Raw genomic sequence first — 13,672 nt, 5'->3', positions numbered from 1 at the left:
AATGCTCAAAATTCTCCAAGCCAGGCTTCAGCTATACATGAACCGTGAACTTCCAGATGTTCAAGCTGGTTTTAGAAAAGGCAGAGGAACCAGAGATCAAATTGCCAACATCCGCTGGATCATCAAAAAAGCAAGAGAGTTCGAGAAAAACATCTATTTCTGCTTTATTTGACTATGCCAAAGCCTTTGACTGTGTGGATCACAATAAACTGTGGAAAATTATTCAAGAGATGGAAATACCAGACCACCTGACCTGCCTCTTGAGAAACCTGTATGCCGGTCAGGAAGCAAAAATGAGAACTGGACATGAAACAACAGACTGGTTCCAAATAGGAGAAGGAGTACGTCAAGGCTGTATATTGTCACCCTGCTTATTTAACTTCTATGCAGAGTACATCATGAGAAACACTGGGCTGGAAGAAGCACAAGCTGGAATCAGGATTGCTGGGAGAAATATCAATAACCTCAGATATGCAGATGACACCACCCTTATGGCAGAAAGCAAAGAAGAACTAAAGAGCCTCTTGATGAAAGTGAAAGAGGAGAATGAAAAAGTTGGCTTAAAGTTCAACATTCAGAAAACTAAGATCATGGCATCCAGTCATATCACTTGATGGCAAATAGATGGGGAAACAGTGGAAACAGTGGCTGACTTTATTTTTTGAGGCTCCAAAATCACTGCAGATGGTGACTGCAGCCATGAAATTAAAAGACAGTTACTCCTTGGAAGGAAAGTTATGACCAACCTAGATAGCATATTCAAAAGCAGAGAAATTACTTTGCCAACAAAGGTCCGTCTAATCAAGGCTATGGTTTTTCCAGTAGTCATGTTTGGATGTGAGAGTTGGACTGTAAAGAAAGCTAACGTCGAAGAATTGATGCTTTTGAACTGTGGTGTTGGAGAAGACTCTTGAGAGTCCCTTGGACTGCAAGGAGATCCAACCAGTCCATCCTAAAGGAGATCAGTCCTGGGTGTTCATTGGAAGGACTGATGTTGAAGCTGAAACTCTAATACTTTGGCCACCTGGTAAGAAGAGCTGACTCAGTGGAAAAGACCCTGATGCTGGAAGGAATTGGGGGCAGGAAGAGAAGGGGATGACAGAGGATGAGATGGTTGGATGGCATCACCAACTCAATGGACATGAGTTTGGGTAAACTCCAGGAGTTGGTGATGGACAGGGATGCCTGGCCTGCTGCGGTTCATGGGGTCACAAAGAGTCAGACACAACTGAGCGACTGGACTGGACTGAACTGAACTGAAGCAGTGTCTCTATAAAGCTGTACTGATTTCCTTCTCTGTTATTTCGCTGCCAGGGAATTGTTTTTCTGTCTGTTAATTTTCTGTTAGTTTTAAATTAATTAGTTCTTAAATTATTGTAGCTCTGTGGGCCCTACAGAATCATAGACTATTCCCTTCAGTGGGCTGTCAGACCATTTAGGCACCACACCAATGTCCCTGTGCCCAGCATAGATGCATTTATTTTTTCTCTGATGGCCGCCACTCCGGCCACTTAGGGGCACGCACCTGGACTCAAATGAAAACCACCCCTTTTTCTAATCTGAAGAAGCTTGTTGCAGGTTCATGAAAAGCCTCCTTTATCACCTCCTGTAACTCTGAGCCGTATAATCCCTGCATGTCATACCTAGGCCCTTCAAAGTTGGTTCCATTTGATTATTGCTTATTTTTGTGCATTCATGTCACTAAATTACAGAACCTTTTAACCATCAGACTACATAATTTCCTGTAGATGTTCCTCTTTAGAAACACTGTTTTGTTTCTATCAGCCAGTGGTGAAAGTTGACCTGCAGTTCTTTTGACACCATTTCCATTTGCTTGGTAGGCTTGGTAATTGGGCCTTCTTCAGCTTTACTGTTGGGACAAAAAAAAATTGTTTTTTTTTCTCAGTTGTGGTAAATAAACATAAACTTTACCATTGTAATCATTTCTAAGTGTATTAAGTACATTCACAGTGTTGTGTAACCATCACTATTTCAAGAACTTTTTCATCATCCCAAACAGAAACTCTGTACCCATTAAGCAATAACTCCCCATTTCTCCATCCTTTCTGCTCCTGGTAACCTTTATTCTACTTTAAGTCTCTGCGAATTGCCTAGATACTTAAATAAGTGAAGTCATACAATATTTGGGTTTTTGTGTTTGGCTTATTTCACTGAGCATAATGTTTTCAAGGTTCATCTGTGTTATAATATGTATCAGAATTTTATCCCTTTTTATGGCTAAATACTATTCCATTGTATGTGTGTATACTGCATTGTTTAAATCTATTCATTTCTTGATAGATACCTGAGTTTTTCTACCTTTTGGCTATTGTGAATAATGTCATTATGAACATTGGTGTACATGTATCTGTTGAGTTCCTATTTTCAGTTCTTTGGGGTGTATAAATATATGCATACACATATATGTATACATATACACACACATATATGTATGTATACATACACATAGAAGGGGAATTGCTGGGTCATAGGATACTTCTCTAATTTCTTTAGGAACTTTCATATTGTTTTCCATAGCAGCTGCATCAGTTTACATTTCCACCAGTGGTGTACAAGGGTTCCAGTTTCTCTATCCTTCTCAATACTTTCTTTTTTTTAATAATAGCCACCTTAGTGGGTATGAAATGGTATCTCATTGCAGTTTTGATTTTTCATTTCCTTTATGACTAATGATGCTGAGCATTTTTTCATGTACTTATTGGCCATTTGTATCCTTTTTGGAGAAATGTCTGTTTAGATCCTTGGCCCATTTTTTAGTTAGTTTGATTTTTGTTTGTTTTTAGTTTTAAGGTTTCTTTTGTTCTTTTGTCTGGTTTGTGTATCAGGGTAATGCTGGCCTTAGGAAATGAGTTAAGAACTGTTCTCTCCTTTTCAGTCTTTTGGAAGATTTTGAGAAGAATTAGTATTAATTCTTTAAAAGTTTGGTAGAACCTACCAGTGAAACCATCTGGTCCTGTACATTTCTTTGTTGGGCCTTTTTTGATTACTGATTCAGCCCTTGTAATAGTTACAGATCCATTTAGATTTTCTATTTCTTCTTAAATCAATTTGTGTGCTTCTAAGAACTTATCCATTTCATCTAGGTTATCCAGTTTGTTAGCATATAGTTCATGGTATTCTCTTATAATCTTTCCCAACTTTTACTTCTGGTTTTAATAATTTGAGTCTTTCCTCAGTTCTTTTTTAGAATTTGATTAGTAAGGAGTCATATATGATGCTTGAAATGAATTGAGGGAGGAAGATAAAATGCTTGAGGGTTTTGTAGTCACCCACATAGTCTATATTTTATTGATTCTTAAACCTCAGGGTTCTTCTATTTGTGTACAGTGCAAAATTCCTAGCAGAGAATCCATGGTGTTGATTTCCTCTGCCAGCCCACTCCAGTATTCTTCCCTGGGAAATGTCATGGACAGAAGGGCCTGGTGGGGTATAATCTATGGGGTTGCAAAAGAGTCGGACATGATTTAGTGATGAAACAACAACAAATAGCAATATTAGATTTTGTTGGGGATACTTAATGTTCTCCTAAAGGAAAATATAAGCAAGCATATGCTAAAATTTACATTAATGAAAATAAGTTCAGTTATCTTGTAAAAATCAATCAGCTTCCCAAAATGAATCAGCTCTAAATAAACTGTCTTTCTGGAATTGTGTGCTTCTATTTTTACTATAAATACAACATTTTATTTTGAAAATGTAGGCAAAAGGCCAAATTATCAGTTTATAGGATCAAAGGAAAGATTATAAACAAGTAAACTTGAGATTGGGCTAGATGCAGCAAGAATAAGGGAACAAATTGCCTCTAGAACCCTTGCTGTCTCTCCTCTTTTCTCTCACTGCACAATGACCTGTTGCACATGGCAGAAAACATGGCTGCTGGCAGCCCTGGAATTTTACATCGTACAGATTCCATGATGGGAGAGGAGCTGATTTTTACTTTCTTGATTGCAAATGTTTAAATCTTGGAAAAGATATATTGACTCAGAAAAAAGGTACCCTCTGGGTAGCAACTGACTCTGGCCAGGGTCTTGTGGAAGCATGTCAGCTCTACTATTAAAAAGATGGAGTGTGGAGGGAATGAAGTTCCTGGAAGAGGAGGGCTAAGTGGACAGGCAGCTTTAAGAATGCCCACAATATATCATAACTTGCTTATGGTATGGTATAACCAAATGAATGATACAGTGAGTAGAGTGTCTAATTTTGAGCCACTGTTTCTCAGAGACTAGGGGTTTATCCCATTGGTAAGTGTATATATGCCTTATATATTCTTAGTTAATACCTTGGATTGCCTGAGACTTGTAGAGGTGCCATAGATAAAATTCCAGAAATGCCCTCTCTTTTTTTTTTTCAGTTAGTGTGTGTTAGTCACTCAGTCTGATTCTGCAACCCCATGGACTGTAGCCTGCCAGGCTCCTCGGTCCATGGGATTTTCCAGACAAGAATACTGGAGTGGATTGCCATTTCCTTCTCCAGGAGATCTTCCCAACCCAAGAATCGAACCCAGGTCTCCTGCACTGTAGGCAGATTCTTTACTCTCTGCACCACCTAAACCTTGCTATTACTTGTGACTTTTGTTTTTTAGCAACTTAAGATATATTTCACATACCAGAAAAGACACCCATTTAAAGTGTATAGTTCAGTGGTTTTTTAGTATATTCATAGAATTGTACAACCATCACTACAAACTAATTTTAGAACATTTTAGAACTCTCCACAAAGGAAGCCTATACTCACTAGCAATCACTGCTGATTACACTCCTCTTTCACTTTCTCCCTTATTCCCCTTTACCTTCAGGTTCCTTGAAACCACTCATCTACTTTCCCTGTTCTGAATGTTTCATATAAATGGGACCTTTTCAGTCTTGTTTTCTTAATTTACCATAATGTTCTAAAGGTTCATCCATACTATAGCATGCATCAGTATTTCATTCCTATTTTTTGCTGAATAAGGTTCAATTGTAGGGCTATACCAAGTTTAAATTACTTATCAATTGAAAATTGGCACAGTAAAAATGAGGACTATTTCAGTTGTGGTGAGTGAGTCTGAAATTGCAGCCCATAAAATCCAGATACATCAGGCAGAGGTAAGGGAAGACGAAATGTTACTATGAGAAAGGTTATGATCAGGAGAATTTCAGAATTTAAAATATTGAATGCTTAAAAAAAAACTCTCATAATACCAATCTGTAGAATGAGATATTATGCAGTAATTGATTTTCTAAACTTTAGTGATAAATATAATTGCTAAGAATCTTGATAAACTGACTTTTAAAATAAGTTTGTATTGTTTTAAATTGTAGCTAACCTTCACTTAAATTGGCTGTTTCTTAAATTGACGGTTTTCTTTTGTACTAAATTGGTTATATTAATCAGCCATAGTTTCTGCAAAATCACTTTTTACTTGTTCAAAATAGATTGCTCTGAAATGTTTGATTGTAAAATATCAAATGACTTATATTTTTAAATGTCCTCTTTTCTTTCAGATTACAGTGTAGGATTTTGGAAGTCCTTCCTCCGTCACACCAGAATGGTTTTGCTAATGGACATGTCAGCAGTGTAGATGGAGAAACTATTGTCATCAGTGATAGTGATGATTCAGAAACACAAAACAGTTCTTTTCAAAATGGGTAAGCGATTTTTATCAACTTTTTAAATGTACGAATTCTTTGGCTGTCCACATTTTCACTGCCAGGGGCCCAGGTTCAATCCCTGGTTGGGGAACTAAGTTCCCATAAGCCACACACAGCTTAAATAAATAAACAAATGTATATGTTATATATGTATGTATGTCAGATTGAGTACTGGTAACCCATTGAAGTAAGTTTTTCTTCTTTCTAGCCATACACTGGTATATACTGTGCATCTAAACCATGTGATTCAACAACACATGTTAGAGTTTGCAAAGTTGAAATTTACCTAGTTAACTCTAGTCAGCTATTGAAGATCAATTGAAGCTCACTTCATTCACTTATACATTCCACTTTTGTTTACTTGGAAAAATTCATTCTGTACTTTATTTTTCACTTTATGGTGTATATAGTAAAGAAACTATAACTTTCTGAGCTTTATGTTTCACTTTATAGTGCAGGTAGTAAAGAAACTAACTCTGAAATTCAGTCAGTTGACAGTTTTGGTCAGCTGAGTGTTCCCGGAGAAAGTCATATGAATCCAGATAGATTGACTCTGCAGTGTGTGTACTGTATTCGTATCACTTTGTATCTTACTTTCCTTGCCCAGTGCTTCTCCTTATCATCCTTTCATATCATTTTTTTCTCTATAACCTCCACTTATATCCCCTTTACATTTACACTGGCATTCTAGAGGCACCTTTTCTAGAATCTAACCATTTCTCTCTACTACCATCTTATTCTGTCCTGCCAACATTTTTTCCCATTTAGTCTATTGCATTGCAGATTTCTGATATCCCTATTTTCACTCTATCCCCCTGTTCACAGCCAAGATGATCCTTCAGAAGTATTAAGTTAAATCATCATCACTCCAGTATTCAGAGTCCTCTGGTGTCTTTACTCAGAGTAAAATTAAAGCCCTTCATGGTGACCCCATCATCTGTCCCTGCTTTTACCTCTCTGACTAGACCTTCTTTTTTTTCTCCCTATTTATTCTGCTGCTTGTGCAAACCATGCGTGCTTCTCTGTCAGGACCTTTACGCACTCTTTCTCTCTTATTTTAAAAACTCATATCCCCAACGTTTTTCTCATGAGCTGCTCACTCATTTTTTTCAGATCCCTGCTTACATGTCAACTTTTTGGAAGGCCTACCTGGTCCGTTTATTGGGGACCATCACCCTATATGAAATAGGAGCCTTTCACTCTGTACCCTATTCCCTCCATAGCAGTTAACCACCTACCCTGTTGTGTATTTTGTTTGTCTCCTTACTGTATTTCTATTTTGCTCACCACTGAATCCTTAATCTTTATTAGTATTTGGCACACTGTAGGCTCTTAACTAGTTAGTGGATGGATGGATGGATGAATGAATGAATGTACCCTCAAAGGGCTGGAAAAATGAGAAATTGGTGGGGGTGGGAATTAAATGTGTAGCCTTTTGCTAGTTCATGAAACAAGGTAAACTATAATATCTCCACTTTTGCTCTTGGACTACATGGCTATGAAGAAGAAAGTAAATCTAACAAGAAGTAAATCCAGAGCTGTTTGTTTGTTTATAAATTTTTCTAACCTAAACTGGGTATTCTGCTTATTTATCTGTAGTTAATTTCTTCACTCAAGGAAAACTTACTGAATGAGCAATTAAAGTATCTATCTAACAAAATAGCACTTTGTACTATTTTGGCTAATAAAATAGTGAGGCATATCAGTAACATAAAATCATAATTATGCATTAAATTCTGTTACAGTATGTTTTTCAAAACTAGATTTCATTTAAAATATTTTGTTTCCAAACAAATTATTAACTTAATCGTATCTTTGCTTTTTTTAGAAAGAAAAAAGATGCAATCGATCCCTTATTATTCAAGTACAAGGTGCAACCCACTAAAAAAGAATTGTATGAGTGTGCTATTGTTAAGGCAACACAAATCAGGTAAAATTCTGTATCTTCTCTATGCTGGCTTAAAGTAGAATAATTATATTGTTCAGTTTATGGGCTAATGAATAGTATAGTTGAGATGACCAGTGTTTTCCTTATTCATTACTGAGTTTTTTCTTTTTTTTTTGCTTTTAGCTCAAAATATGTTCTTTATATAATGTAACCCCGTATTTAATATTTTTCACATTTTTATTTAATTTTTGACTTATACTTTTCAATATAATTCTGCTAGATCAATTACGGTCTTATTAACTCATTTTCTTCTTAACTGGTGAACCAGAGATTATAAGATGGGAAAGTTATGCTTGATAATAGAAGATTTAATTGACTTGCAGCTCTTTGTTAGCATCAAATGATAATACTATTCCTATAATAAAAGAGATAGTAATATTCCTGTAAGGTAGCCTTACCATGATAGAGTAGCTCTGACAAGGAGGACTTCCTTCAGTAATAGAAAGGTTTTATGGGTACTATCTAGTATGGTGGAAGTGTGGCTAGTAATAGTGCAGAACTGAAGTTTTTATTTCAATTTTATTTAAAAAATGGCTAATAGGTGCCATGTAGAACAATACATTTGTTGAGGACTAGGATATTTAGTTAACAGTCAAAAGATAATTACTCTCAGCTGGTATATGGTGCTGGGCTCCTTTTTTAGACCTTTTTTTCATGTAGTCCTTCCTATAGTTTAGGAAAAAATACATATTTTGGGGAGGACCACTACTTAAGAACTCCTATATTGTTTGTTTACTCATAGAAACTTTTAGCTTTTTCTTAAAAGGAATACATTAAATTCAATTGAAATATTTGCTTTCTTTCCAGAACCTTTCTAGAAATACTTGTATGTTTATTTTTTGTCTTCTGTGTGTGGTGATGGCACTATTGTGGTTGCTGTTTTTCAACTGGGGCCTAAGGAAAATGAAAAATGGTGTATTTTTAAAGCTTTAATCATTCTAACTCTTTAATTTTAATCTCATGAATTTGCTGGTTGCCATATGAAGTTTAAATACAAAATATTTTATGATTTGATAAAACCCATGTTCACTTCTGTTCACAATATCCATTTGAATGTTGGTTTATGTAGCACTATGTGATACATGGTAGTCTGTGAATTTTGATTATGTTAAGAACTTTAATGGTAATATTTATAGGGATGATCATCTAATTTTATAAAATTTGGTTTACTCTGTGTAGTATATTTTCCTTGAGGTTTATTTGATTTCTAAGTGGTTCCCAAGCAACAAATGCATATACTGTTTTTGAAATAGACTTTTATGGTAGATCCACTCAAGTAGATCTTATAACATTCTACATAAATGCTTCGTTACATATAAATATATATATTCTCTCCATCTTTTTTGTTTAATGAAATAGTAATGTAAATACTTCTATATAAGTTTCTTGTAACTTATAAATACTATTGGAAAATGTTCTTTTCCTAGGTTTGAAATTTAATTATGGATCTAAAGAGATTATGGAGCTCAGATTGAATTCTTGCATATTAACACTTTCTTCTTTCTCCTCCTCTTTCCATATAGCCGGAGAAAACACCTATTTTCTCGTGATAAACTAAAGCTTTTTCTGAAGCAACACTGTGAACCACAAGATGGAGTCATTAAAATTAAGGTAGTTAGAATAGTGATATTATTTATTGAAAAGAAGGAAGAAAGATAAAAATGAGTAGTGTTATAAGGTTGTAACGTTGCAGAAATGTTACTCCGAAGTTGCTTGAAAATAGCTCTTTATCTGGAGCCAGTTTTTGATAATTTCCTTTGTATTCACTGGATTAAATACTGTTTATATGCAATTGCTAGAGATGCTAGATGCCTCAGTTACTTCCACTGTTCTCCTTGTATAAAAAGGTCAACCCCGATTGATGAGAGTAGATGGAAAACTATGGGGGAAATTCCCTAGCAGTACAGTGGTTAGAACTCTGCATTTCCACTACAGGGGGCTCAGGTTCAATCCCTGGTCAGGGAACTAATATCCCACAAGCTGCACAGCCAAAATAAAGGTGAATGGGTAGGGCAATTAGAGTTTTCTAATAGTATAATACTGGCTCAGAAAAACAGATTCAAAGAACAATGCTAAAATAGATCCCCATAGGTAAGAAGATAATATGTATAATAAAAAGAATCTCAGAGACCAATATTAAGCAGATAGATTATATTTCATTAATAACTATTTAGAGGGAAAAAATCAAGTTTAGAAACCTCATATTGTACAAGTAAAAAGTTAAATGATAAAACTAAAACTAATTTTTTTTAATGAGAAATACTTATATTGGGAGAGAGAGATTAAGTAAAACAATAGAATGGATTAGAGAAATGTATGCATGTGTCAAAAGTCAGTTACTGTATGCCTAAGATTTGTGCATTTCATCATATGTATATATTACATCAAAAGAAAATATATGAAGGAAAAGGGTATTTGAATTTATTTTAAAAATAGTATTTCACATATCTAGAGACAAAGATAAATAGAACTGGGATACTTGGTTAACTACTTGGAAAATAGTTGGGTCTATTTGGAAAAATGTTGGGTCTACCTCAAAAAATAAAAAGGACATAAAATAAATCTTAATGTTATTTATGCTAAAATACTTAGGTGGAGCAATAGAAAAGAAATACCAAAGATGAGATTGATTTGACAATATGAATTTATGTAGGATTAAAAATGTCATGAACAGATTTGAAGGGCAAGTGCTGGAAGAAAGATACTTTCAGTGAATACATTGAGGAGCTCAAATCAATTATAAAACATGAGTACTCCATTAGAAAAATAGACATGATCAAATTTTACAGTGGATGAAATATAAAACTTGAAAACATGTAAGATCATCTGAAAGAATTTTTAAAGTATTTGTCTTGATAAGAGAACATGATTTAAGCATTCTTCTGTCTATAGTATTGAACAGGTGGTCATGTAAAATGATGCTTAAAAAAGCTGATGATTTAGACACTTGTGATAAATGGCTAGAACAGTGCCTGACATTTGATAGACAGTCAATGAATATAGCCGCTTATGTGTATCATAAATAGCCAGTTGGCCAGTTCACCTAATTTTATAAGATTTCTTCCATATCAGCGAACAAAAATAGCCCAAATAAGGAAAAAATGATGACAGACATACGTTTTCACCCAGGAAAATAAAGTCAATAAGTTTGAAAAGTTCAACTTTACTTAATAAATAAATAAAAATTAAGGTTATAGTAAACATTTTTCTCTTATGAGTATAATGAAAGATGGTTAGTGGCTATTCTAGTATACTTACACACACACACACACACCCTTAAAACAACCAAGGTTGATGCCAGTATGGTGAAAGATGGTTAGTGGATATTCTAGTATACTTACACACACACACACACACACTTAAGACAACCAAGTTTGATACCCAGCTAGTAGATATTCTAGTATACACACACACACCCTTAAAACAACCAAGTTTGATACCTAGTATGGTGAAAGATGGTTAGTGAATATTCTAGTATACTTGTACATACACACACACCCCCTTAAAACAACCAAGTTTGATACCCAGTATGGTGAAAGATGGTTAGTGAATATTCTAGTATACTTGTACACACACACACACACCCTTAAAACAACTGAGTTTGATACCCAGTATGGTGAATGTAGACTGTTGTTAGGAATACCTGCAAGAAAACAAAGATGTGGGATTTTTTTTATTGTGTGTTGTGTGTGTGTGAATAAGGGTACCTTGGCAGTTAATATACTAAAGCCTATTTGATCCTTTTTGGGTATGTGTTTCAGAAGAAACCATCCACTCATACTTAAAGTACTGTTCTCTATGAAGTGAAAGTTGCTGAGTTATGTCTGACTCTGCAACCACGTGGACTATACAGTTCATGGAATTCTCCAGGCCAGAATGTTGGAGTGGGTAGCTGTTCCCTTCTCCGGGGGATCTTCCCAAGCTAGGGGTGGAACCCAATCATGCTCCCACACTGCATGTGGAATATTCACAGGTTATATAAGTGGGACAGTAGACAGCCATCTTAATGGAATTTAATGTGAAATCTTAATGAATTATTCATTTACTGTGTTAGGTATTAAAAGCTATGTTCTACCAAAAGTAAAAATACTATTATAGTAAATTGAATTCCCAGTAGAATCAATCCTATTTTATTAATAACTTAAAATTTTATATCATCACATTTTCTGTATTTCTGTAAATAGCATTTTTTTTGGAGAGGAAGAAAGAAGATAATCTTTGCTGTTAGACCAAAACTTATCTTCAGAATTGCTAATCGAAAATAAGAAGTTTAGAGTTGGACATGGATGAAAGTAGAAGGAAAGAAACTCTTGATTTTAGCAGATATCCAGGAACCACACAACTTACAGTAAAAATGAGGTTGACTTCTATGAACTTAAATTTTGAGTTCAAACTTTATAGAAGTTTATCAATATTTCTGCTTTTATCCAGACCAGCTTTAAAATTTGATACATAAAAAAGTATTTAAGTTATTATTTCAAAGTGGAGGGGGAAGTCTAAATGTTCAGCAGTTAGGCTAAGAAAAATTTATTGATTTAATATAGTGGATTTTTAAATATTTAATATATGGATTATTTATTTACTAGAAAGCCTCATACAAAATTAGTCAAAACCAAACAAAAAAGATTATTGTATAAGTGAAAATTTGAGATAGTTTTAGAATTCAGGAAACTGTTGAAGCATTCTTGAATATTTTATGGTGAAGGAATCCTTCGAATTCTGGTTTTCTTCCTGGTAAAGCTGATTAATTATGTAATTTTTAAAAGGATCAAGAAATAAAATGTATGTTACTATACAATACACATAAAATTCTAATGCTTTTGACCTGGTTTTTAACAGTAATCGTATGACATGTTAGAGCTTATCTCTATATATGATTTACTAATGTGTTATTATTGTACCCTGTGTCTTCTTTTTTTTTTTAATGAAGCCATCATCTCTTTCAACATATAAAATAGCAGAACAAGATTTTTCTTGCTTCTTCCCTGATGATCCACCCACATTTATCTTCAGTCCCGCTAACAGAAGAAGAGGGAGACCTCCCAAACGAATATCTGTTAGTCAGGTAAATAAGAGAATAGATAAAAAGTACACAGTAATTCTTAATAAAACTAACCAAAATTAAGAGTAAGGTTTGGCTCGCTTCACCCCTGGGTGCTGTAGGAAGGAACACTTTCCTTCACACAAGAACAGGGTGTACTGTATTTTGACAACTGCTTAGCAGTGAGGCTTGTAGAAGTTTCAGGTGTGAGTTAGACATGAGTCTCATGCCACAGGGGTTTTGTACTGAAATGTAAGCAGTTACTAAAATGTAAAGCAGGATGAAATATAGGGAATAAATTATGGAACTGAAATGTAAAGAACATTTAAAACATAAAATATCACAGTTAAGCAAGCTAGAGACCTTAATCTCCCAAGAAAGAAAGTAAAAATAAACTTGATATCTTTAATATTGACTACAAAAATGTCTCTGACGTATCTTTACTTTGCCTCTTTCTTATTTGATGTCTAAGACTCCAGCTAGTTTAAGTTCCCTGAAATATTTTTGTTTGTTTTTCTAATGCATATTTTTAAGGCTCCCCTTATGTATTACTGGTTGTTTTTTTCTGGGAGGTTTTTGTACTGATTTGTAGAACTACAGAATTAACTGATATTCTATATGTTACTATAATTAGAGTTATTAAAAGTTCAATTATATTTTAGAATAAAACCTTAGTATAAAGAAAGTATAATTGATGAGGGCTTTAAATTTGTTCATTTTTTAAGTGTAAGAAAAAGGAAACCAGTTTGTAAAAGTTGTGGTTACAACTTTAGTTTCTTGGTTTTTATGTGTGTGTTTTGTTTTTATTTTTTTTTAGGAGGACAGCATTGCCAATAAACAGACTATTGCAGGTTATAGGAACAAAACTACTAAAGAAAGAGACAAACTTTTAAAACAAGAAGAAATGAAATCACTGGGTGAGTTTTAATGTAAAGGATATACCAAAGATTTTGGCAAACAGAAGAGGCTTAATAAATGTCTCCAATTCCTTCACCGTCATTTGTTGTCGGCCCTCTTAATACTTTTTTTTGT

The 13,672-nt window shown here is 34.4% G+C and overlaps 1 protein-coding gene across 2 annotated transcripts in view; it reads left to right on the top strand.

Annotated features, from left to right (window-relative positions):
• The window catches only part of BAZ1A (bromodomain adjacent to zinc finger domain 1A), an 87,376-nt gene that overhangs the window by 32,781 nt on the left and 40,923 nt on the right, over positions 1 to 13,672 (top strand). For both annotated transcript variants that reach the window (XM_018066312.1, XM_018066311.1), the window contains 5 exons: positions 5,505 to 5,648; positions 7,480 to 7,581; positions 9,123 to 9,210; positions 12,530 to 12,664; positions 13,458 to 13,557. In XM_018066312.1, coding sequence (XP_017921801.1) covers positions 5,505 to 5,648; positions 7,480 to 7,581; positions 9,123 to 9,210; positions 12,530 to 12,664; positions 13,458 to 13,557 — 569 coding nt within the window. The remainder of the gene's footprint in view (positions 1 to 5,504; positions 5,649 to 7,479; positions 7,582 to 9,122; positions 9,211 to 12,529; positions 12,665 to 13,457; positions 13,558 to 13,672) is intronic.

Source organism: Capra hircus, chromosome 21 (genome assembly GCF_001704415.2).
Source record: "Capra hircus breed San Clemente chromosome 21, ASM170441v1, whole genome shotgun sequence".
NCBI classification, from domain to species: Eukaryota; Metazoa; Chordata; class Mammalia; order Artiodactyla; family Bovidae; genus Capra; species Capra hircus.
Note: the sequence above shows the minus strand (reverse complement) of the source record. Positions and strands in the feature narration are given on the sequence as shown.